Source organism: Heloderma suspectum, chromosome 4 (assembly GCF_057233095.1).
Source record: "Heloderma suspectum isolate Gila_16-S chromosome 4, 16-S_ref, whole genome shotgun sequence".
NCBI classification, from domain to species: domain Eukaryota; kingdom Metazoa; phylum Chordata; class Lepidosauria; order Squamata; family Helodermatidae; genus Heloderma; species Heloderma suspectum.
Window position 1 is genome coordinate 31,661,169 of NC_139461.1, and position 25,335 is coordinate 31,686,503.

Sequence of the window (25,335 nt, forward strand, 5' to 3'; positions counted from 1 at the left end):
ACTAGATGAAACAACGATCCGGTGGATCCACAGTTGGCTACAGAATTGGACTCAAAGAGTGCTTATCAATGGGACCTTCTCAAACTTGGGAGAGGTAACGAGTGGGGTACTGCAGGGCTCAGTCCTGGGCCCAGTGCTCTTCAACATTTTTATTAATGACTTGGAGGAGGAGGTGCAGGGAATGCTGATCAAATTTGCAGATGGCACCAAATTGGGTGGGATAGCTGATACTTTGGAAGACAGAAACAAAATTCAAAGTGATCTGGATAGACTGGAGCGCTGGGCAGAAAGCAACAGAATGACATTTCATAGGGATAAATGCCAAGTTCTGCACCTAGGAAAAAGAAACCAAATGCACAGTTACAAGATGGGGATACGTGGCTCAACAACACTACAAGCGAGAAAGATCTTGGAATTGTTGTCAATCACAAGCTGAATATGAGCCAACCATGTGATGTGGCTGCAAAAAAGGCAAATGCTCTTTTGGGCTGCATTAATAGAAGCATAGCTTCCTAATCCTGGGAAGTACTAGTTCCCCTCTACTCAGCCCTGGTTAGGCCTCATCTGGAGTACTGTGTCCAGTTCTGGGCACCACACTTTAAGAAGGATGCAGACAAACTGGAGAGGGTTCAGAGGAGGGCAACAAAGATGATCAAGGGACTGAAAACAAAGCCCTATGAAGAGAGACTGAAAGAACTGGGCATGTTTAGCCTTGAGAAGAGAAGACTGAGGGGAGATATGATAGCACTCTTCAAGTACTTGAAAGGTTGTCACAGAGAAGAAGGCCAGGATCTCTTCTTGATCATCCCAGAGTGCAGGACACGGAATAATGGGCTCAAGTGACAGGAAGCCAGATTCCGGCTGAACATCAGGAAAAACTTCCTGACTGTTAGAGCAATACAACAATGGAACCAATTCCCTAGGGAGGTGGTGGGCTCTCCCACACTGGAGGCATTCAAGACGAGGCTAGACAGCCATCTGTCAGGGATGCTCTGACTTGGATTCCTGCATTGAGCAGGGGGTTGGACTCGATGGCCTTGTAGGCCCCTTCCAACCCTACTATTCTATGATTCTAATATTAAGTACTATATATACTATATATACAGAAGCAGAAGAGATCAAGAAAAGGTGGCAAGAATATACAGAAGATCTGTATAGGAAGGATAATAATATCGGGGATAGATAGATTTGACGGTGTGGTCAGTGAGCTAGAACCAGACATCCTGAAGAGTGAGGTTGAATGGGCCTTAAGAAGCATTGCTAATAACAAGGCAGCAGGAGATGATGGTATCCCAGCTGAACTGTTTAAAAACTTGCAAGATGATGCTGTCAAGGTGATGGATGCCATATGCCAGCAAATTTGGAAAACACAAGAATGGCCAACAGATTGGAAAAAAATCAACTTATATCCCCATTAGGAATGTACGAATCCCTTACCTGGCTCTGCGCAGGGGCATCCGCGGTGGGGGGGAGGCGCTCCATTCCTCCCCCCCGGAATCCTGCTTGGCCAGCTCCGCTCCGCAGCCAAACCGTGGAGCCACCAGCCAGCTCCAGCTGCCCGCAGCCGGACATCTGGCCGCTGGGCAGCCCTGCAGGGACGCAAATGGCGGCTGTTGTAGTATTTACGTAGTATTTACATAATAAGTATTTACGTAGCCTATCACAGCTGGGGGGGGGGAACCCCAGCGTACGCAAATGGCGGTGGCTACCGCCATTTTGTACGCTGGGTTTCCCCCCCCCCTGCTGTGATAGGCTACGTAAATACTTATGTAGCCTATCACAGCAGGGGGGGGGGAAACCAGAGTACGCAAATGGCGGTAGCCGCCACCATTTGCGTATGCTGGGGTTCCCCCCCCAGCTGTGATAGGCTATGTAAATACTTACTTAGCCAGCCACGGCCTCTGCAGGGACGCAAATGGTGTCCCTGCATTAGCCGTGATAGTCTACGTAAGTATTTACGTAGCCTATCACAGCTAGTCGGGGAGGAAGCAACGCCCGCCATTCGCAAAGCAGCGTGGACGGGAGCAGGTAAGTGCTCCATTTCATGCACCTTTCGTGGGGGGGCAGGGGCTTCGTTCCGCGATGGATTTTGGGGGGCCGAATGCACTGGCATTCGGCCTCACCGAGATCCGTTGCAGAATTCTCTGACATCCCTAATCCCCATACCAAAAAAGGGAAGCACCAAAGAATGTTCAAACTATCGAACAGTGGCACTTATTTCACATCCCATTAAGGTAATGCTCAAGATCTTGCAAGGTAGACTCCAGCAATTCATGGAACGAGAATTGCCAGATGTACAAGCTGGGTTTCGAAAAGGCAGCAGAACTAGAGACCAAATTGCCAATATCCGCTGGATAATGGAGAAAGCCAGGGAGTTTCAGAAAAACATCTATTTCTGTTTGATTGACTATTCTAAAGCCTTTGACTGTGTGGATCATCACAAATTGTGGCAAGTTCTTGGTGGGCTGGGGATACCAAGTCATCTTGTCTGCCTCCTGAGGAATCTGTATAATGACCAAGTAGCAAAGGTAAGAACAGAGCACGGAACAACGGACTGGTTTAAGATTGGGAAAGGAGTACGGCAGGGTTGTATACTCTCCCCCTACCTATTCAGCCTGTATGCAGAACATATCATGCGATGTGCTGGGCTAGATGAAGCCAAGGCTGGAGTTAAAATCACTGGAAGAAACATTAACAATCTCCGATATGCAGATGATACCACTTTGATGGCTGAAAGCGAGGAGGAGCTGAGGAACCTCATGATGAAGGTGAAAGAAGAAAGTGCAAAAGCTGGGTTGCAGTTAAACCTCACAAAAACCAAGATTATGGCAAGCAGCTTGATTGATAACTGGCAAATAGAGGGAGAAAACGTGGACAGTGACAGACTTTGTCTTTCTAGGCACAAAGATTACTGCAGATGCTGACTGCAGTCAGGAAATCAGAAGATGTTTACTTCTTGGGGGGAGAGCAATGACAACTCTTGATAAAATAGTTAAGAGCAGAGACATCACACTGACAACAAAGGTCCGCATAGTTAAAGCAATGGTATTCCCCGTAGTAACCTATGGCTGCGAGAGCTGGACCATAAGGAAGGCTGAGCGAAGGAAGATAGATGCTTTTAAACTGTGGTGCTGGAGGAAAATTCTGAGAGTGCCTTGGACTGCAAGAAGATCAAACTAGTCCATACTCCAGGAAATAAAGCCAGACTGCCCACTTGAGGGAATGATATTAAAGGCAAAACTGAAGTACTTTGGGCACATCATGAGAAGACAGGATACCTTGGAGAAGATGCTGATGCTAGGGAAAGTGGAAGGCAAAAGGAAGAGGGGCCGACCAAGGGCAAGATGGATGGATGATAATTCTGGAGGTGACAGACTCGACCTTGGGGGAGCTGGGTGTGGCGACGGCCGACAGGAAGCTCTGGCGTGGGCTGGTCCATGGAGTCACGAAGAGTCGGAAGCGACTGAATGAATAAACAACAAACTATGTATACTCTTCATGGATAGGAGCAAACCAAGAAGCCATATAGAAGTATTCTGACTGTCAGTCACACATTCATTCTCAGAGAAATGTATGTAACTTTAGGACTCTAAAACAGTTACACCACCATTTCTTTCTCATGATCCCTCACACATTATGAATCCAAAGTAAGACTTGTAGTTCTACAGGGGAAAATGACTAATACAGTGATTTCTAAATAGCCATGGAAAACATGCCTGGTGAGGATGTAATAACAGTCCCGGACTAGGAGGAGATACTGTTCACCAAAGCTGAGATCCATCTACAGATGATCTGAGATAATCTACAGCGTTCAGGAATAGAAGTTATAAACCATAATCCTCCTATGAGTGGTGTACTGTCATATAGTATATATTTGCATCCCAAACCTCAGTTAAGTATCACGCAGAATTATGATCCTAAGCACACATACTTGGAAGTAAAGTTTGCTTGCAAATGGAAGAAAAAGGGACTTGTACTTAAAATATCATACACATTGATGGTATTATTATTATTATTATTATTATGTGTTAGTCATTTATGACTTACTTTTTGTATGAAATGTTTACTGTTCCCATAACCTTCTCCTTTATTACAATCCTCAGAAATAAGTCATCATGTTCCTGTTTTGCAGATGGGTTTGCTTTAGGCTACATTCTTATACAATCTTATATCTGGGAGTAAGCCCCATTGAACTCAAAGGGCCTTTTGGCATGCATAGCAGTTTTAAATAGGTACCGCAAAGCCACCCAATAAATCCATACCAGGCAGGGATTTAAACAAAATTCCTCCAGTTGAGAGAACCAGGCTATCTAATGTGCCATGATGATGAAAATATAGTTTAGATTAAACAAAACAACTACTTTGGAAATTAAAATAGGAAAGATGCAGAAAGGGCTGACAGACCTTTGGGGGTTATTTAGATCATATGCTTCAAAAATAGTTTCATGAGAGAGCATCAGAAGCTTTGAAACTCTCCGAGTCTGGGAAATCGGAGTAGAGGCAATTAATGGTGGGGAGGGACATTTTTACCTACAAAGGATATGATGTGTTGAATCGAAGTTTGTTTGTTTGTTTGTTTGTTTGTTTTTTATAGCTGTAAGTAGATCGCTGGTTAATTACAGCTATGTCTCTGTCTGCAGTGCTCTGTCATTTATTTTCCATATGGCATAGTGCTTACTAGGATAGAAGCACTATACAATTAAAACACAATTAGTTTTGCCACTAAGTCGAGAGTTCCACTGCAGTCTGCTTTTCTGCCCTACAAAGTACAATAGTGAGGAAACGAAGTCTTGTAAACCATAACATGATCATATTCCAAAGCGAGGGATAATTGTGGGTAGTCCCTAAAGTGACTGTTCTGCCGGTGTGAACATTTTGCTACAGGAAGTTAAAATACAAATTCTCCATTTGTAAGAGGAAGATAACGGTATCAAGAAGTGTGATAAAAATGCCTATAATTCAGACATGCTTATACAAGGATTATATTGCTAGCCAAATAAATACAGCACTTTTTCGCTGTGATATGTAATCCATTAAGTAATTATTTTGAGCAGTAAAATAAATGTGGATAATCGCCCTCCAAATCCAAAGCGAACAAATGAAATGCAGAATATTATACCTCAAGTGAAATACAGCTAGAATCCAAATTAAGTATAGCCTACAGATTACTGTGCAGCTCTTTAGGTTATGAACTCAGATAATTTCATATCCCCAACACATGGACTCATTCTGATTAGAATTCAAGACAAATTCTCCTTTTTCCCTTATGAAACTATAGAAATGAGTCCCTCTTTCCTCTCTCTCTCTCTCTCTCTCTCTCTCTCAAGTTGTTACATGCCCAAGCATCAATTCATTCACTCTGGAGCATGGTAGGTGGCGGATAGTGAATGGCTCTCACTATGAATACAAAACAAAAGTTGTTTTCAGCTGTGATCCAGGGTACCATGGTTTGGGGCCAGAATCCATTGAATGTCTTGCCAATGGAACTTGGAGCTGGAGAAATGAGAGACCGTACTGCCAAGGTGAGTACTGTGCTTATCTGGCCAAGATCTATTCAGCTTCTAGGCTTTCAATCTCAAGATTGCGATTGTCTGGTCCATCTATCTACTTTCAACTATGCTTTCAACTAAGGCCAAGACACTGAAACTTTCAATAACCTGCTCCCAACTTTTAGTACCTCACCCACTATGTTTCCTATCATCCAAGGATTCTGCAGCTAGAAAAACTCCCATTGGTTGTTTTATGCAAACTCATTACTTCACAGTAGTCTCTATGAAGTCTTCTTGAAAACCAGCATGATGGATCTGAGTATTCAGCAGTGAGGCTTTTGAAGCCTTAGTCTGAACAACCCATACTGATTCTGACTAATACATATATCAGCCATCATTCTGCAGTTCTAGCTGCAGTACAGTTTCCAGGGGCAAGGAGTGAGATTTGTCATAGGGAAAAAATGACCGTCATAGTCATTTGTTTATTCTATTGCATGGGTTTGGCTTAACCATTTGTCTATCAATCAGATCCAAATCATTGTAAAGCCATATTCTCCGACATGTTAACGAAATTTTGCAGGCAGATTTCATCTTTGCCATTCCGAAGACATTTAGCATTTTAAATGTCATCACTGAAATATAAATATTGAATGTTTTCGTGTGGATGGTGTGTATGCAACTTATTTCTTCTTCTTTTAACTTTTAAAGTTATTTCCTGTGGGGAACTTCCAATCCCTCCAAATGGGAATAAGATTGGAACTCAGATCACATATGGCTCGACTGCTATCTTTACTTGTGACTTAGGGTTCATGTTGGTGGGCTCAGCTGTAAGGGAATGTCTCTCTTCTGGTCTGTGGAGTGGAACTGAAACAAGGTGCCTAGGTAAGATATATTGCCTTTTCCACAAATTATATTTATGACTATTCTGTGTAATTTACTTACCAAGATTTAAGTGTCCAGTTTCTGTCACCAAATTGGTTTCTGTTGCATTTGAAAGGAATTATATTTTTGACTGATGATCTGTGCATAGTCACGTAGCTCTATATTGGTTTCTGTTTCTGTGGGATTTATGAACACATAAGTGTTCAAGGTGTAACACTGATGAACACTGAGGATGTAAGTATTTATTATATTGATTGATTCATTGATTGATTTCATTTGATTTGTACCCTGCCTTCCTACCAAGAAAAATGGCACTCAAGGCAGCTTGCAATCACTCATAAAAGGTGATTAAAACAATAATAACAACAAATACAGTAAAACACTATTAAACACACTACAAAAACAGAATAAAAACTCCATCCAACCAAACAGACCTTCTTTCACACCAAAGGCCTGCTTGAATAATATTTTTTTTGCCTGCTAGCAGAAGGACAGCAGACAAGGAGCGAACCTAGCCTCCCTCAGTAGGGAGTTCCACAGCCTGGGAGTGGTCACCAAAAAGGCCCTCTCTGGGGTCACCACCAAATGTGCCTCTGAAGGCAGCGGTCTCAGAAGAAGCACCCCTTCTGAAGAACTCAGTACTTGGTCAAGCTCGTATGAGAGAAGGCCATCTTCCAGGTAGCCTGATCCCAAGCCATATAGGGCTTTATAGGTCATAACCAGCACTTTGAATTTTGCCTGGAAACAAAGCCAACTAGTGAAGCTCTTTTAACAAGGGAGTCATGTCCTCCCTGTAACTGGCCCTGGTCAACAGTCTCGCCACAGTATTCTGGACCAGCTAAAGTTTCTGAACAGTTTTCAAAGGAAGCCCCACATGCAACACATTACAGTAGTCCAAATGGGATGTAACTAAGGCATGTGTGACCATGGCCAGATCAGACATCTCTAGGAATGGGCGCAGTTGGCGCAGTAGCCTCACTTGTGCAAATGCACTCCTGGTCACCATCGAAACCTGGGCATCCAGGTTCAAGGCTGAGTCCAGGAGTACATCCAGACTGCAAGCCTGGGTCTTAATGGGGCATTAACCCCATCCAGCACAGCTTGAATCCCTATTTCTTGATCTGCCTTTTTTTTTTTTTACTAACCAGGAGCACCTTTGTGTTGTCTGGATTAATCTTCAATTTGTCTCATCCAGTCCATTTCTGACATCAGACACCAGTTCAGAACTAAAGCAGTAGGATATCTGCATTAGCCTTACCCTGTAGTTTGTTAATGTATAGGGTTTTTTTTAGCACATTTGAGACTGATTTTAATACAAAACACATTGAGATCCTAAGAACCATGCCAGCAGTTCTACCCACCCAAGGGCTTGTGTTTCTCAAATGGCACTTGAACCACTTTTTCAGTGGAGGTTACTTTCAAAATAAATTTATGAGATGGGATTAGGGATGGCAGAGAATTCTGCCACGGATCTCGGTGAGGCCAAATGCCAGTGCATTTGCCCCCCCGAAATCTGTGGCGGAATGGCCTGCGGCCCCCCCGTCCCCCCACGGATCCCCCCCGGGATGAGACTTACCTGGGGCGGATCTTCCAGGCAGCGGCAGCTCCGGCAGCAGCTGCAGCGGCTGGTCTTCTGACCGGCTGCTGCCACCGCCGCCGTTTGCAGTCTTGTCGGGGGTTTTTTTTTTTACAAGACGTGATAGGCTATGTAAAGACTTACGTAGCCCATCACGTCTGGCTTTTTAAAAAAAAAGCGTACACAAATGGCGGCGGCTATGGCCACCACCATTTGCGTTCCTTATTTTTGGCCGTCTTAGTCTACATACATATTTATGTAGACTAAGACGGCGAAAATAAGGGGAACGCAAATAGCGTAGCGGACGCTATTTGCATTTCCCCTTATTTTCGCCATCTTAGTTGGGGTTTTTTGGTTTTTTTTTAGGCCAGACATGATAGGCTACGTAAGTCTTTACGTAGCCTATCACGCCTGACTACAGGGATGCAAACAGCGGTGGCTACGGCTGCCACCATTTGCGTCCCTGCTAGCCAGCCGACGGCTCCGTGGAATCCCCGCAGAGCGGAGCCAGCCAGCCAGGATTCCGGGGGGAGGGACGGAGCACCTCCCCCCCCAGCGGAACCCAGCGGAGCCAGGTAAGGGGAGTTTCGTACATCCTTAGATGGGATGGGAATAGTTTAAAGAAAAATGTTCAAAAATCACACAGGATATAGAAAACACTCAGGAGCCTCTAAATAACTTACTTAGTTCCAGGCTGAATGTTTCAATGAGCTATAGCCCACCTCTTCTGAATGCAGTTAATGATTAATTGGTGTTTGTCTTAATAGAATCTTAACAATGGTCATCTTAATCCCAAGTAATATAGAAATGTTATATTTCCTGTAGCAGTGCTGTATTCTATATATATTATCCAAACAGGTGCTTCCATTTCTTTTCTGCAGATGGAACACTCAAAGTGTGTAGAAAAATTTTCTATTGTCCATATGGAGTTTTCATCTGCTCTTAGAAGTAAATAGGCAAACCTTTGCATACATATACAGATCTCATTATGTACATTGAAACCAGTGGACCATAGGGATGTCCAAGAATTTTGTTTCAGTTCGTAAGTTATCTGAACTTGGCCTGTTTGCAATTGCAACCCCAGATGCGAATGTTCACACATTCCCAAACTTGCAATCACATTTGAAAAACATGTATTTATTTTTAAAATGTGCACTTTGAAATATGTATTTTTTTCAAAAAATATTCATTATCACAATTTATTCAATGGAAGAAAATGTACAATTTTGAAAAAGAAAAAACACACACACAGAAATGTGCGGTTTCCCTGTTCAAATGAACCCAAAAAACAAAGATGAGAGTGAGTCAAACTGAGCTTTAAGGTGAAGTTGGGAGAATTTATGTGAGCTCGAACATCCCTGGTTCTCCCATCCCTATAGTGGACCATTGCAAATTACTGCACTTCAGTTCAGTAGCTCTTAACTATTCATATATGTAAACTGCCAGAGATCACAATCCAACAAGGTCCTTCAAGTATGCCTCAAGTTTTAATTCACCCAGTCAGTGAAAGTTTTGCTTTAAGCATCAGTCCTCTACCCAGAGCAATCTACTTTTGAAATAATAATGTGAGAATCATCAGTAGGCATGGGCAAGTGTGTGTGTGTGTGTGGGGGGGTAGTCCTTCCAATCTTCCAGAGCTTTCTAGAATAACCCACTTGAGGTATGCCCATGTGCTTCTGCTTATATGGTACTGCATAAAATTGATGAAATACAAACTGCTTTTGAAATTCTTGAAGTTTCTTGCCCAGTTTTGCACACATAAGCTGAAATCAGTGGTGAATGACATGTGTAACCCAGCATAGGACTCCATATTTCAAGAGCTCCAGTGCACACAGCTTCTTAAATGCCTGTTACATTTTCAGAGTTCTGTGGAACGAGTGGACATATGGCAAAGGATTGTGACTGAATGAATTTTGTTCTGGATTATTGTGTTGACTTTATAACAGACATCAGTTCAGGACTCTGCAAGCAGTTGACATTTGCTTTCCAGTTGAGGTTAAGGTGGTGACAGCATTTTAAATTACCATTATAGTTCCATTCCCATTTATCTTTACTAAGGCAGCGTGCAGACCTATGCAATGAAATGGCACAAGAAAATGGAATTTTACTTTTAAGACATGAACCAGAAGGGGTATGAAGGGACTTTCCCAGCCTTCTAAACTATATATGTTTAGTGTGTGTGTGTGTGTGTGATGATAGTAATATTTATGCGGTTCCACTTCTATTCTATTGTTAGCCTTCTATGAATAAAATAATAATTGAACTATAAATATTTGGCAGAAAATAGCTCTCCAAATCCATTAGAATTTGTGTAGATTGTGCGTAGACTTGAAGTGTGGAAGGAAGAACAGGGTCGTTCCCATTGTCCTCACCCCCAACCTCCATGTGATGATTGGCTCTGTGTACGCAGATGCTACACATGTGTAGAGTCTGTACACACAGAATCAATCAACCTTTAGATGTCAGGGGAGTGGACAACAGGCACAGTCCCCCTCAAACACCATGTGTTCAGTTTACTCACATTCTGAACAAGTTTAAAAGGCTATTTTTCCCCTTGACACTCTCTTTTGCTTTTCCAGGGAACTCTTTAACACAAGAATATAAGACTCTAACTACTTGACAAATAGTTATATTTATATTCCTTTGGACTTTAAAAGAATCAGTAAAGGAAGCCAATTTTTAAAAAATGCTGCAAGGAACCACTATACGGGCAGAATCCAGTTCTGCTGAACTTTTACCATAAACAATTATGGCTTGCTAGCTATAAGGTCACAATTGTTTGATGCTTGTACAAAAGCAAATGCTTCCGGTTCCTGGGGAATCATTAGTCTGGGAAAGAAAGAAAGAAAGAAAGAAAGAAAGAAAAGCTTGTAGAAAAGCTTGGATTGTTTCTTTATCATAGATCTCAAATGAAATCGTTTGACATTTAAACAGAAGCTTGGCTAGGAAGGTGACATTTCAGGTCTATCTTTTTATATATCTTTTGTACATTTCCCCATAGAAACATAGATATTAAAAAGTAAGCATGAAAATATTAACAAGTTGCCAGACTTTTTAATTAAAACTAAAGAAATTATGACTAAAGTGCAACAAAGAGTCAAAATAATAGTTTCTACTGTTACTACACATGTTTTTCTGAGAGGTTAGGTTGCCCCCAGTAGTGTGGATTTGAATTTCTATTCTAGGGATGGCATGAGAGTCTGGGAAGGGGGTGGAGTCTGGTGGGCTCCCCTCCTTGCTCCCCCCAGACCCACTCGCTGAGCCCCTGTGCTCACCCAAGCATCCGCAGGCCCAGTTAGTGGGTCCGGCAACTGCCCATCCTCTTAGTGAGCTGCAATTTTGTGAAAAATGGCAGCTCAGGGATTTCTGTAAATCTGTTAAAGGACTATAAAGAACCATTTATGCAACTTTACAGGTGTAACAGGTCCATTCACACCTGTAACGTTGTGTAAATGACCCCTTTACGACTGCTATTTATGCAACGTTAGATTCCCAGAAATCCCCGAACTGCCATCTTTACACAAAATGGCAGCTCGCTAATGGGACAGCTGGCTACCGGACCCACTTGCTGGATGTGTGGCTGCTCAGTGAACAGTTCTGGGTGAGCATGGAGGATCAGCGAGTGGGTCTGGGGAGAGCAGTGGTGGCGGCTTGGTGAGTGTAGGGATGGTGGAGAATTTCTCCCCGAAACTTCGGGGGGCCAAGCGCCAACGTGTTCGGCCCCCCGAACAAGTTTCGGGGAGAAATTCTCCGCACCTCCCCCACCCCCGCACCCCCCCCCGGGACGGGACTTACCTTTGCCGAATGTCCCTCCCGGCAGCGGGTCCGGCTGGCGGTTCGGTGGGTGTTCGTCCGGGGTGGGAGCGGCAGCCGGTCTTTCGACCGGCTGCCGCCCCCGCCATTCCAATAAAAGAAAAAAAACAAAAACGCCCCCGTGATAGGCTACGTGACGATTAACATAGCCTATCACGGCTAGATCTGCAAAGTCAGCCATGATAGGCTACGTTAATCGTCACGTAGCCTATCACGGGTGACTTTAAAAAAAAAAAAAGTGCATATGGATAATGGCGGCCCCCATAGGGAGCCGCCATTCCTGTTCCTTATTTGGTCGCTGGTAGACTACGGCGAAAATAAGGGCAACGCTATTTGCATTGCCCTTATTTTCGCCGTAGTCTACGTAAATCTTTACGTAGACTACAGCGACCAAATAAGGAACACGAATGGCGGCTCCCTATGGGGGCCGCCATTTGCGTACACGCTTTTTTTTTTTAAAGTCACCCGTGATAGGCTACATGACGATTAACGTAGCCTATCACGGCTGACTTTGCAGATCTAGCCGTGATAGGCTACGTTAATCGTCACGTAGCCTATCACGGGGGCGTTTTTGTTTTTTAAAAAAAACTTTGGAGTTCGCGGCCGGGCGAGGCGAGGTGCCTCCTCCCCGGCCTGAATTTCAGCCGGGCAAGGCGGGAAGCCTCCCCCCCGGCCTGAATTTCGGCCGGGCGAGGCGGGAAGCCTCCCCCCCCGGCCTGAACTTCTTGGGGGGAGCAGCGAAGCGCCTCCCCCCCACCGCGAACAAGCTTCGAGGACAGGTAAGTGACTTTTGTCCACCCCTAGGTGAGTGCCCGGTGAAACAGTGGTGAGTCCATCTATCCCTATTCTATACACAAAGCCAACCAACATAGAGCCAATCCATTGATCTTGTTCTAAGGTTTCATTTTATGACCCCTTATATTTAGTACAAATATGAGAATGTAGGAGGGAAGACAAAACATAGATTTATTTAAAAAATGTTAGTTAAATGCAAAATTACATCATGGTAGACAGAAGGCATTTGCATAACAATGTATTCAAAACTGCAAAGAGGCATGTGGTATCTTAAAAATTCACAAATTGAGTGTGGCATAAGCTTTCATGGCCTAGAGCACATGTCATCTGATGTGGTTTGCTGTGACACACTAGCACAGCTTGTCCTTCAGAATGTATTTTATTGAGATAGAACATTTACAATATAGCACCTTCTGCCAACCAAAAAAATAAGCACATATTAATATCAAGTATAAAACAAATGACTGTATCTCTGAATTCCGCATCCCAAAAGTTTACAAAAACAACTACTCAGGAGCAATCAGCAGTGCGACAGCTGTCAGGGCTACAAAGCACAGCTCAATTCTAAGCAAATCTGCTTAGGAGCAAGCTGCCATGCAACAGTTCTCATGCCTTCAAAAGCACAGCTCAGTTCTATACAGGTATATATATCCAATTGTGTTTAAAGACCCCCTTATCTCCAATCGATGTTATCAGAGATAACAGCAGAAGAGGCTTGCAAGCTAGAATGGGAACCCCCAGGGCCACATCTTGCCTTCAGGCCAGAGGTTTCCCAACCCTGCTATAGCCCCTTAGAATGGATTACCCATGGTCCAAGGACAAATGAGGGAAGCATGGAGAGGCTGCACCACAGTTGTGAAATTCTTTTTTCAGAAGTGCTCACAGAACTGTGATGAGGCCATTCTGCTTCTGCCCACTTTCAGTTAACTTTGTTTAGAAACAAGGGGATGGTATTGCATGCTGACTGAGGATCATAGGAATTGTAGTACAACACATCTGGAGGGTACCAGGTTGGGGAAGATGGCATTCACCATTGTCTATTTTATTAGACCATTTAGGGCACAATCCTATGGCTGCTATACAGTGTCTAGACGGTCATCGGATGTTTCGGTTCCCAGAAACCTCACTCCCCGCCCCCTCCCCTGCCACCTCATAGGTAGCACAGTTTGTTCCTGGCTCTGCACTCATAAAACCAGTGTGGAGCAGGTAAAAATGGGGCGTTCCCGGGGGAAGGGAGGGGAAGAGACCACAGAAGCATCATTACAATGCTTCCTATGTGACATCTGGCCTCTCCCCCACCCCCGCTCGAAAGCAGCCTGGCTAGACAGCCAAAATCAGCTGTCTAGCTGCAAATGCATGGAGGCCGGAGCATGGAGGACAGGAACCTCTCCGTGTTCTGCCCGTCCTGCATTGGATAGTTGGCCGCCTCCACCTTTAATATGTATACTGAGCCCAACCCTCATAAATACATAGATAATAGATTATAATACATAGATTAATGTAATTAATAGATGACTGATACAGTTAACATCAAAAATATCAATGTGAAGCTGAATGATGCCACCTTAAAACAGCCATTCTAACTGAAATTTTATGGCAGAAAGAAAAGGTAAACTTTGGTTTTATTTATTGTACTAAAATGCTTTTATATTCCCCATTCCCCTTCAGATAACAAAGAGATAGAAATCCCAAGGGACAACAAATCCCCAGAAAAAGATCATTATTATGATCATTACAAAGATACATTGTAGTAGGAGTTAAAAATGAACATTTAAAAACTAAATGAATTCAGAATATAAAAACGTGATGAATGTTAGCATTCCTAGTAAAAATACGTATTTGGTGATCGAGGGGAAAAATAGCAGCACTCCTCCCCCTAAAGGTTCCATCTATCATGGACTTTTCACAGGGAAGCATCAGGCAAGTCTATAATCATACTAAAAGAATATAGGAACGAGTGTGGAGAATGACACAGAAAAGTCAATATTTGAGACAGGCAAGGTATGCTATCTAGGCTGTAAAATAAATGAGTCTTGCTATTGAGTTCTTTTGCAAGGCTACCGCAGGTCTTCTTTTCATCATGGATTTGGAAGGTAGAGAGGGAATTTGTTCCAAACCCTCTGCCTATCCCGATCATTGTTACATTCAAGATTATTCAATGTGTGCTTCTGGAGGGGTGTTAGGGATTTAATACAACTAATTGATGTAGTTCATCCCTGTCTCTCAACAAATCTTTTACACAGACGTTTGCCCCCAATAAACAAAGGGTGGTCCTATATAGGTCCACATTGTCTTTTCCTCCTCCAGCACTTTTTTCTCTCCCATCACTGGAACAAAAGACATCTAAGAGCTATGCAGGTGTTTGCCCACAACACAGGTATAGCTACAGTGGGGACAGGATGAAAGTGAGCCCCACAGCTGGACATGATAATGCGCTCCTATTCAGATCTTTGTTCTCAACATGCAAAGATCTTTGACATAGCTAGGGGTGCAAGGATATTTGGAAGCAGGTCATGCGTGCTTGTGGACATCCTGTGTCCCTACTTTAGCAATGCCCATGTTGCATAGGAATACCTGCATAGGGCACTATAGTACACTATATCTGCCAATATGGAGATCATAGAATCATAGAATAGTAGAGTTAGAAGGGGCTGATAAGACCATCGAGTCCAACCCCCTGCTTGACGCAGGAATCCAAGTCAAAGCATCCCTGACAAGTGGCTGTCCAGCTTTATCTTGAATGCCTCCAATGTGGCAGAGCCCACCTGTTCCATTGTTCCATTGGAAATTGGTTCCATTGTTGTATTGCTCTAACACTGACAGTCAGGAAGTTTTTCCTGATGTTCAGCCAGAATTTGGCTTCCTGTAACTTGGGGGGTCATATTCACAAAATAAGCACTTAGCAGTGATACTGTATTTTTATCGGTTGGTCCCCGTAACCAACGTTTGTAATTATTTCCTGCTAAAAAGCTTTTGGTAGCTTTGAGAAATCATATTTTTTTGTTTGCTGCTGTCTTGAAATACAGCTACTCCAGAAGCTACAACTTCCACCCACCATTCTTTTGAACCTAATGTGTATTAAACCACCACACTTTGTTGTTGTTGTTGAGAAGTATAGTATATGCATTAAAAAAAGAACTTGATGGAAAAGAATTTTCTGGGCTAAAGCATGCATTGAATAGAAAAAATAGACCAGCATTTTGGCCTCATTCCAGACTGTTATAAGTTTATCCAGACTGGCACGTTTGTAACAAACATTGTTACTTTCTGTGTGTGGACAATGCAATCTCTGTATTACCAAACAAAACAATTTGTTATTTTTCCTTGAATAAAGACAAACCTTTCTTAGGTGCATGAGGTAAAAGTCCTGAAAAAATTCTATTGTAAAAAAAAAAGAGGAGTATGGAAAGATTTATTGCCTTACAGAGAAATAATTAAGAGCAATTATGTTTTAAATTGAATAACAGTTGAATAACTTTTTGAATCAATTTTCCAGATAGAGTAGTTTCAAAGTTTGGTAATCATTTCTTTCCCATCTGGACCATAGCCCTGAAAATAAGAGTTAAAAATGGAAGCACTGGAAGACCATTAACAACAAAAAGGGCCATAAAATGTGTGATGTGCAACAGGTTTTTACAGTGGTGGGTGTTTCTTGCATTCTTAACAGTGTAAAATTGGCACTGTGAGGCTCTTTTCATCACAGACATCTTAGAAGCAAGAAGGCAAAAGCTTCTTGCTACTCTACAAGAATAGAGAATCTGCTCCAAGTCAATGAAATGGAAGGGAATTAAACAAGCCAGGATGGAGTGCCCATGAAGTAAATAATTACCAATTATCTATAATACTACTACTATTGCCATTGTTTAAAATTCTTCTTGTGCATCTCCTTTTTTGTGCCATAATGAGACAGCCATTCCTCAAGACGTGCAGACAAAAAGAACGGTTTCCTTGGTGATGGAAATGACTGTAAATGAGATCTCTCACAACAGCCCCTCCCTTTCAGCAATGCATCCTGTCCCTTTATTCCCTTCAAATGGAGGATATATACCTCCATCACCATTCATTTTGACAATTGTTTAATGATGAGCAGAGTATGACATTTTTCTGTGTGTGTGTGTGTGTGTGTGTGTGTGCGCGTGTTGGTGTACATGTGCACCTGCGCCAACACGGGAAGGTCTGAACTGAGGTGCCACAGCCATTGTACACTGGGACGTAGGGGATGAGGCCTGTACATACAACCTGCCCTATGTATGTTTAGCCTAACCCATTCAGACTTGACTGAGGCCTGCCTGAGTACATACCAGGGAACATCCAACAGGAGGGGGGAAAAGATAGCTCCTCATGTTCAGACCTCCCCAAATGCCATTTCCCTGAGCAGCCAGGTGCTGTCATCCTGCATACTACTGCCAGATCTGGCAAACCCCAGAGCCCTATCTGATTAGATTCTTCCTCTTGCCTGCCCACTGTCAGTCATATATCATAACTCCTCTGGAAACCTTGGTTTTGAGTCTACATCTTTGTTTGCCTGGGTGACCTCTGCTGCTCCCCACCAAGGAGGGATAAAAGAATCTGTCAGTTTCACTTTCTCCCATGATCTGATTTAAAAAGAAAACATTTCCATCCTGAATATGAAAAAATATGAAAACTTTGGTGTATTTTTATCACAAACAAACTGAAATAAAATCCTTACCCATCTGCACTGGCCAAATTCCAGAGGTATGGCTAGTCCCAGTATGAAGAGGACCACGTTCGTTTCATTTCATTTATTACATTTCTATACCACCCAGTAGTCAAAGCTGTCTGAGCAGTTTCCAAAGACTGAGCAGTATGCAGAGCAGTTTACAAAGACTTTAGAATTTTTAAAAATACAGTATTGTGCTATATATATCAAAGTTTAGCTTAGGGATGAACGGACTCACCTGCACCCGCTGAGTGCAGGCGCTTACCGAGTCACCACTGCTGCTCACCCCCACTTGCTAGGCCAGGTGTGAGCCCTGGAGGGCTCTGCAAGTGGTCTGTGAGTGCCCCCCTGACTGCAAGCTGCCATTTTTATGCAAGATGGCAGTTCCATTATTTCCATATATTTAATGTTGCACACAGTTGTAGCCATACAAGGCCATATCTGCAACATTAGAGGTGTAAAGGCCCCTTTAAACCTATAACGTTGCAGAGATGGCGCTGTACGGCCACCATTGTGTGCAGCATTAAATATACAAAAATTACAAAGCCTCAGTCTTGCATAAAAATGGCAGCATGGAGTGGGCGGCTGTGGGGTGTTCCCGGACTGCGCAGTGCTCAATGAGCATGCATGGCAATGCTCCACGGCTCCCTGAGCGGGGTCCAGGGGGCTGGATACAAGGGAGTCCACCTGGACCCAGTTGGGTGCTCATGACATCCCTAGTTTAGCTGCAAACATATAAACAGACACCGGACACACATACACATACCCAACAATATCCCATGACCTGATTAAAAACCTATCATATGCTGCCAAATGCCTGGGAGTAGAGAAAGGTACCAGTACCAGAACCTAGCACTGAAAAGATATTGATGTTGGTGCCAGGTGGGCCTCACTGGTAGGGATGGCAGAGAATTCTGCCATGGATTTCAGTGAGGCCGAATGCACTGGCATTCGGCCCCCCGAAACCCATGGTGGAACGGCCTCCCACCCACCGCCAACCCGCATAATCTCCCCGGAACAAAACTTATCTGGGGCGGCAGCGGTGGCAGCTCCAGCGGCAGCGGCTGGTCTTTTGGCCGGCTGCTGCAGCCGCAAATGGCAGCCGCTGTAGCGGCCACCATTTGCGTCCTGCCAGGCTGCCGTGATAGGCTACATAAGTATTTACGTAGCCTATCACGGCAAAGAGCAGGGACGCAAGTGGCGGCCACTACGCCATTTGCGCCACTGCTCTTTCCATGATAGGCTACGTAAGTATTTACATAGCCTATCACGGAAAGGCAGCCATGTAAATGGCGGCCATTACACCATTTGCATGGCTGCCTTTACCGTGATAGGCTACGTAAATACATAGCTAATCATGGCAGCCTGGCAGGATGCAAATGGTGGCTGCTATGGTGGCTGCCATTTGTGGCCGGAGCAGCCCAGCCGCGGCCGGAACTCTGGCTGCAGATGGCCCTGTCCGGCGGCTCCGCGGAGCCAGCCAGGGAGGATTCCGGGGGGAGGGACGGAGTGCCTCCCCCCCATCGCAAATCACACCTGCAAAAACGTAAGTGACTTTCGTACATCCCTACTCACTGGGGAGTGCATTCTGTAATTGGGGGGCTGCCACCTAGAAGGCTCTCTCCTTGTTGCCACCCTCCAAGCCACCCTCAGAGGAAGCACCTGGAGGAGTTCCTTAGATGAAGAGCATAGTGAACAACAACACCATGTTGTATTTTTATGCCATATCGCTGTTAAAGATGAACAGCCTGTCAGAAAAAAGAGGTGGTAACCCTACTTCAGGACTACAAATGGCTGGATGCACAGGGATTCAAACCTGGACCTTTAAGAACTAAGCACTCAAAGCCCTGGACTTGGATTGACAGATATGTCAGTTTCAGTGTCTCCCACATCCATTTTGCTTTCTTTTTATTTATTTTTAATTTCAAGTTCTTCTTTCCATCCCAAATCTGAAGAACTGTGGAAATTTTGGTAAATTCTTATCAAAACTGAAGCGAAACAACATCCTTGACCATCCCAAGGAGTATCCAGTAAAGGATTCATGTAAGCAGGATAGTGTTCACTTAATCAGTGCTGTACTTATTGTAAAAGTAATAACCACATAAAGCTAGTTAGGAAATATCATTTATTTTATTTTTATGCAACCTCCTATTTCTCTGAATTTCTTTATCTTGAATCCTTAGTGAACAGATTGAATTGGAAACCTGGAGATGATTAGGGTGCAAATCCTATGCATGTTTAGATGAAAAAAAGTCCTCCAACTCGCAGCATTTCCCAATCTGCATGGCTGGATGGGGAATTCTGGGAGCTGTAGGAGTTTTTTTTTCTGTCTAAACATGCTTAGGATTGTACCCTAAAGAGCCTTTACATGGATGATCTCACCCACAGCCAACTTCTGTGTCTAGTACTACGAAATATTACATACTGAAGTATTAGCAACAAAATGGACTCCATATATCTGGGTCTCCACTTGTCTAGATTTAGGACATGGTGGTTGCAGATACTTGTGGCCGCCATTTGCGTCCCTTCGCTGAGCCGTTATAGGCTACGTAAATATTTATGTAGCCTATCACGGCTCAGCAAAGGGACATAAATGGCGGCCGGTGTAGCGGCTGCAGCCCGTCAGTGGCCAGAGCCACCACCACCACAGCCGCAGCCAGGTAGGCTCCGTTCCGGGGGGCTTCCGCAGCATGGTGGGGTGGGTTGCTCTGTTCCACCATGGATTCCAGGGGGCCGAATTCATTGGAATTCGGCCTCCCTAGGATCCGTGGCAGAATTCTCTGGCATCCCTACCATTTTTGAGGTTTTTTTCTCCTGCCCCCAACAAATTCAGTAAGCACAGGTTAGTACCTGTCTGTAGTTTGCCACATGCAGCAAGATGAGAGGGGATGCTTTGAGGTTAAATGTCGATGTACCATTTTTAAATATATTCTGTTCATGCAGTTATATCCCATCCTTCCTCAAATCAGTTCTCGGCAACCTACATGGAGGTTACCCCCATCTTAATGTCACAACATCTTTGTAAGGTAGCAAAAGCAACAACGATTCTTGTGGCAGCTTATGTAGGGATGGCACGGGCGCCCGATTCAGTCCAGGAATCCAGCGGACCTGCTCCTTCCCGTACCCCCGAGCCGCACTTGCCAAGCCTCTGCCCCTGGTTGCCCCCCGTCTGTGCTCGGTGAATGGCCTGCACTCACCCTGACAGCCTTGTTGAGCTTCGTGGTGGCCATTTTCTGAGAAATAAAATGGCGATCACGAAAATGTGCATCTTGTGAATGCACATATTTGTGTATGCACGAAAATGCATATTTTACGAAAAATGCACATTTTCGTACACATGCTAATATGTGCCTTTGCAAAAATGTGCATTTCACACATAAAAATATGAGCATATGGTCACCATTTTTTTTTTTTTAGAAATGGTGACTGTGGAGCTCGACAAGGCTGCTGGGGTGAGTACGGGCTGCTTGCTGAGAGTGGGAGAGGCTCGTGCACAGTCCGGGGACTGGCGAGCAGGGGCAGGGGCTGGCTAAGAGTCCGGAGGACCCAGATGGGGGTGAGTTCAGACATCCCTAGCTTAAAGACTAACTAATTCCTTTATTCTGGGATAAGCTTTCGTGGACACTGTCCGCTTCATCAGATGCATGAAGTGTCATCTTCAGATTGGTTGATCTATATACACAAGCTGGGGGGTGGGGGGATGTCAGAGGGAACTGATATGCAAAAAAGTACAGAACAATGATAATTACCTTAACAGTTGCCATACAGCCATTGTGAGGGGATAACACAGACATCATTGCAATGGTGTGCTGATTAACCCTTTGTCCCTATTCAAACCACAGGAAATGGAGTTAAATGGTAAGAAATGGGGTTGCATTTGACTTGCTAGCATCTCACCACTCTACTGCATTGGTTCTCACTATTCTTATTCAGCTAAGAAAGTCATGAAACTTGCTGGCCACCTTGGCTGAAAATGATCATGTGAACATGTCCATTGTGTGATCTTGGACCACTGATTATCTCCCAGCTTAACCTACTTTACAGGGTTGTAGTGAGATAATGGAGGCCCAATTGGTGCATACATTGATTTCATTTCAGCACCAAGTAAAAACATAGCTTTTTACCACGGCCTTTGAGGGCTAAATGCATTCCCTAAAGTAGCAGACTATTTTAACTGTCCTATTGTTTTATATTTTAATTGGTATTAGCTTGTTTAATGGTTTAATATGTTTTTAACTGTTGGAGGAGGCAATCCTACAGCTGCTAGTCAGTGGCTAGATGGCCATAGGATATGTGGTTTTCCAGGAATCATCATTCCCCCCATTCCGTGCTGCCTTGTAGGCAGCGACAGCATGGAACAGCCCCATGCTCGGAAGAGGAGCATGGAGCAGCCAAAATTGGGCATTCCGGGGGGTGTTCCAGGGCGGGAAAGGCAGAAATGCTGGTACGATGCATCCTATGTGTCATCCAGGAGCCTCCTCCCCCGCTCCACCTTCCCGCAGCTAGACAGCCGAAATTGTCTGTCTAGCCACAAATGCAGGGCAGGAGAAGCATGGAGGGAACAGTCCCCTCCATGCTTCTCCTGCCCTGCATTGGACAGGCAGTCGCCTCCGAGTTTGGAGGTGGCCACCTATCCCCATAGGATTGCACCCTACATTTTTTATTGTCTATACTGTTTAAATTGATTTTATCTGTACGCTGATATAGGTATGATATAGGGCGGGATACAATGATATAGGGCGGGATACAAATGTTTTAAATAAAAAAAAATAATAATGGGCAGGGGGGATTAAGCATGCCATCCTGAGCTCCAAGGCGGGAGGCTGGAACATAAATATAATAACTAAACAGCAAATAATTACTTGGTAAATCTAAGAATGGTGCTCCGATTTTTAACCATCTTAATTTTTGTACCTTATTTAGCAGGCCACTGTGGAATTCCAGATCTTATAGTCAATGGACAAGTAATTGGAGAAAATTATGGCTACAGAGACACTGTTGTGTATCAGTGCAATCCTGGCTTTAGACTCATCGGCTCTTCTGTACGAATATGCCAGCAAGATCACAACTGGTCTGGTCAGCTTCCATCCTGTGTGCGTAAGTAAGCAAGGCTGAGGTTACAGTGGGCTCATATGATATATATTCTGTTTTTACTAATTTGTTGAAGGGATAGAGTTATACAGGGTTATAAAGTTATTATACTGAACCTTAAGGCCAATTAATTCGTTTCTGCTTCATGTAATATACATAATATACATAAATGTAATACACATATATTTTAAAATCCTTTTCCATCATGAAATCCTATGCATATTTACTCGGGATGTGCATCGGATGCAGAAAACATTCAAAACCTGAGCACAACTGGGCCATTTTGGTCAAAACCTGTTTGGTACCAAGGCGAAGCAAGCTTTCCACTCAAGCCAATAGAACCCAAACCTCTTCAGGCTGAGGCTTTGTTACTGACTTGTGTTTCAAATATGATATGCGTTCGTAGACTTTATGTCTCCAAATAGCATGTTTTGCTTTTGTTTCTCTTAACGCTACAAGGGGAGAGGAAGGGAAGGAGGGAGTGTGGTTGAGTGACTGAGAGAGGTCCATCTCCTAATCCTAGGACATGTTTACCACGGGCTCCCAACACTGTGATTTGGAGGAGGGCAAGGATGGGACTGTAAACTGGCCATTCTTCCAGTGCCACCACACTTCGCTATGAAAAACCCTTAAACTGGTTTTCAAGCATCATAACTCCCTATCCCTAGCATCCATCCATCCATCCATCTCAAACTTTCGGGTGTTTTTCCTCAGGAAGCGTCTATGCTGTATGTCATTTTCATACCGCACTAGGGATGGGGGAGAATTTCTCCCCGAAACTTCGGGGGGCCGAGTGCCAACGCATTCGGCCCCCCGAAATCGGCGGTGAAATTCTCCGCCGCCCCCCTGCCCCCCCCGGGATGGGACTTACCTTTCACGAATGTCCCTCCCGGCGGCGGGTCCCGGTGGCGGTTCGTCGGGTCTTCGTCAGGGGCGGGGGCAGCAGCCGGTCTTTTGACCGGCTGCCGCCGCCGCCATTACAAGGGAAGTTAAAAAAAAAACCACCCCCGTGATAGGCTACGTAACAATTAACATGGCCTATCATGGCTAGATTTGCAAAGTCAGCCATGATAGGCTATGTTAATTGTCACGTAGCCTATCACGGGTGACTTTGAAAAAAAAAAAAGCGCGTACGCAAATAGCGGCCCCCATAGGGAGCCGCCATTTGCGTTCCTTATTTGGTCCCTGGAGTCTACGTAAAGATTTATGTAGACTACGGCGAAAATAATGGCAACGCTATTTGCTGACTTTGCAGATCTAGCCATGATAGGCTACGTTAATCGTTACGTAGCCTATCACGGGGGTGGTTGTTTTTGTTTTTTTTTTCGCGGCCGGGTAGACGGGGTGCTTCTACCCGGCCTGACTTTCGCCGGCGAGGGATGGGGCACCTCCCGCCCGGCCTGAATTTCGGCCGGGCGAGGCAGGAAGCCTCCCCCCCCTCGCATGAACTTCGGGGGGAGAAGCGAAGCACCTCCCCCCACCGCGAAAAAAGCTGCGGGACAAGGTAAGTCCCTTTCGTACATCCCTATACCACACACACACACACACACACACACACACTGGGCACGGGTAGAGAAAGCAAAAATTGAGAATTCCCCCACATCAACTGCTGCACCTATACTTCTGAAACTTTTCAGGTTTCTTTCTTAAGGGCACCTCTAGGCTGTCTGTCATTTTCAGGACAGTGGTCCACAAGGAACATAAGGGGATACGTGTGTTTCCTTTTGAAGACCTTCAAAATGTTAAGTCTGCTCTGCCTCTTGCACAAAAAATCCCTGCAGCTATCATTCTAAAATCTGGCAGGCTTTATCCCCCAGAAGGGGCAACTATCCCTGCAACTTCCATCCATTTCTGTGAATAAATAAAAAAGTAATCAGCAATTCCCTCTTTAAAATAAATTAAAATATAAAGATGCATAGCAGAACGCCCCCCTGCCCTGCCAATTTTTCTGACATTAGGCAGGGATGATCACCTGCAACTATCATCCACTTCTTGACAAGAGAAAAAAGTTATAGCTGGGGGGGGGGTTATTTCCCATGGTAGTGAATGGGAAGCATGAAGCCTTGGTTTTCTGAACCTCGCCTCGGGTTTGGTACTGAGTGAAAGCGAACCAACTCTGAATTGGTCAGAGTAAAAGTGGGCTATTTTCCAAACCACAATATTTGGCTCTGAGTTGAAGTGGGACAGGGGGCTTAACACCTCCAATGTTTACCCAGAAGTTAATCCCACTGTGTTTTGTATAACTTACTCTTAATAAGTGAGTTTAGCATAGAAGACCTACTCTCACATCTACAAAGTTATAGATAAATGAAGGGTTTTCTAATAAAGAAATAGACTATATTGTAGTGGGATTGAAACCAGCCATTTTCTTGTCTCAGGTACTTTAGAAAACTGCCTTCTATTGAAACTATTTCCTTCAATAAATAACCCTGTTGGCTGAGATATTTATATATAATAGTTTGAGAGACAGAGAGAAATAATAGGTTGAGATATATCTTCTATTGGCCAGGCTAGCTGCAAGATCAAAAAGTAATCCAGACTTGTAGCAATTGTTGTTTTTGTTACAGTACCATCAGCGTCCACCCACAGGAACTCTGGATCCAACCTATTGTGTTCAAATGTATAGTACAATCCATTCGGGACTACATTGTAGAGTAGCGACAAATATTAAACCAACACCCTATGTAAATCAAAACCTTCAAAATGATGGCCTTTCACTTGGAAATACTTTGTAACACTTCGTTAGACTTTGTGCATTATTGAATGGTAACGTTTTAAGGGTATATTTTAGTTTGCAATGATGAGTATTTCGATGTATCTGTTCTCAGGTTGCAAAGAAAATACTAAGAAATGGATGAAAGTTACATGAATTTTCATTACCACTCAGCATGCTTAGTCTACACTGAGTAGGTTTTTGGTGAGGGGGTGTGTGTCCCTTTATTTATTTTTCTAAATCCAACTTATGACACAGTCCTATGGCTGCTAGTCAGTGGCTAGATGGCCATAGG

General features: G+C 44.1%; 1 protein-coding gene across 1 annotated transcript in view; it reads left to right on the forward strand.

The window, feature by feature from the left end:
* The window catches only part of CSMD3 (CUB and Sushi multiple domains 3), an 819,154-nt gene that overhangs the window by 689,277 nt on the left and 104,542 nt on the right, over positions 1–25,335 (forward strand). The window contains exons 50-52 of the mRNA XM_084851442.1: positions 5,328–5,522; positions 6,198–6,371; positions 22,160–22,333. Of these exons, the coding sequence (XP_084707568.1) occupies positions 5,328–5,522; positions 6,198–6,371; positions 22,160–22,333 (543 nt within the window). The remainder of the gene's footprint in view (positions 1–5,327; positions 5,523–6,197; positions 6,372–22,159; positions 22,334–25,335) is intronic.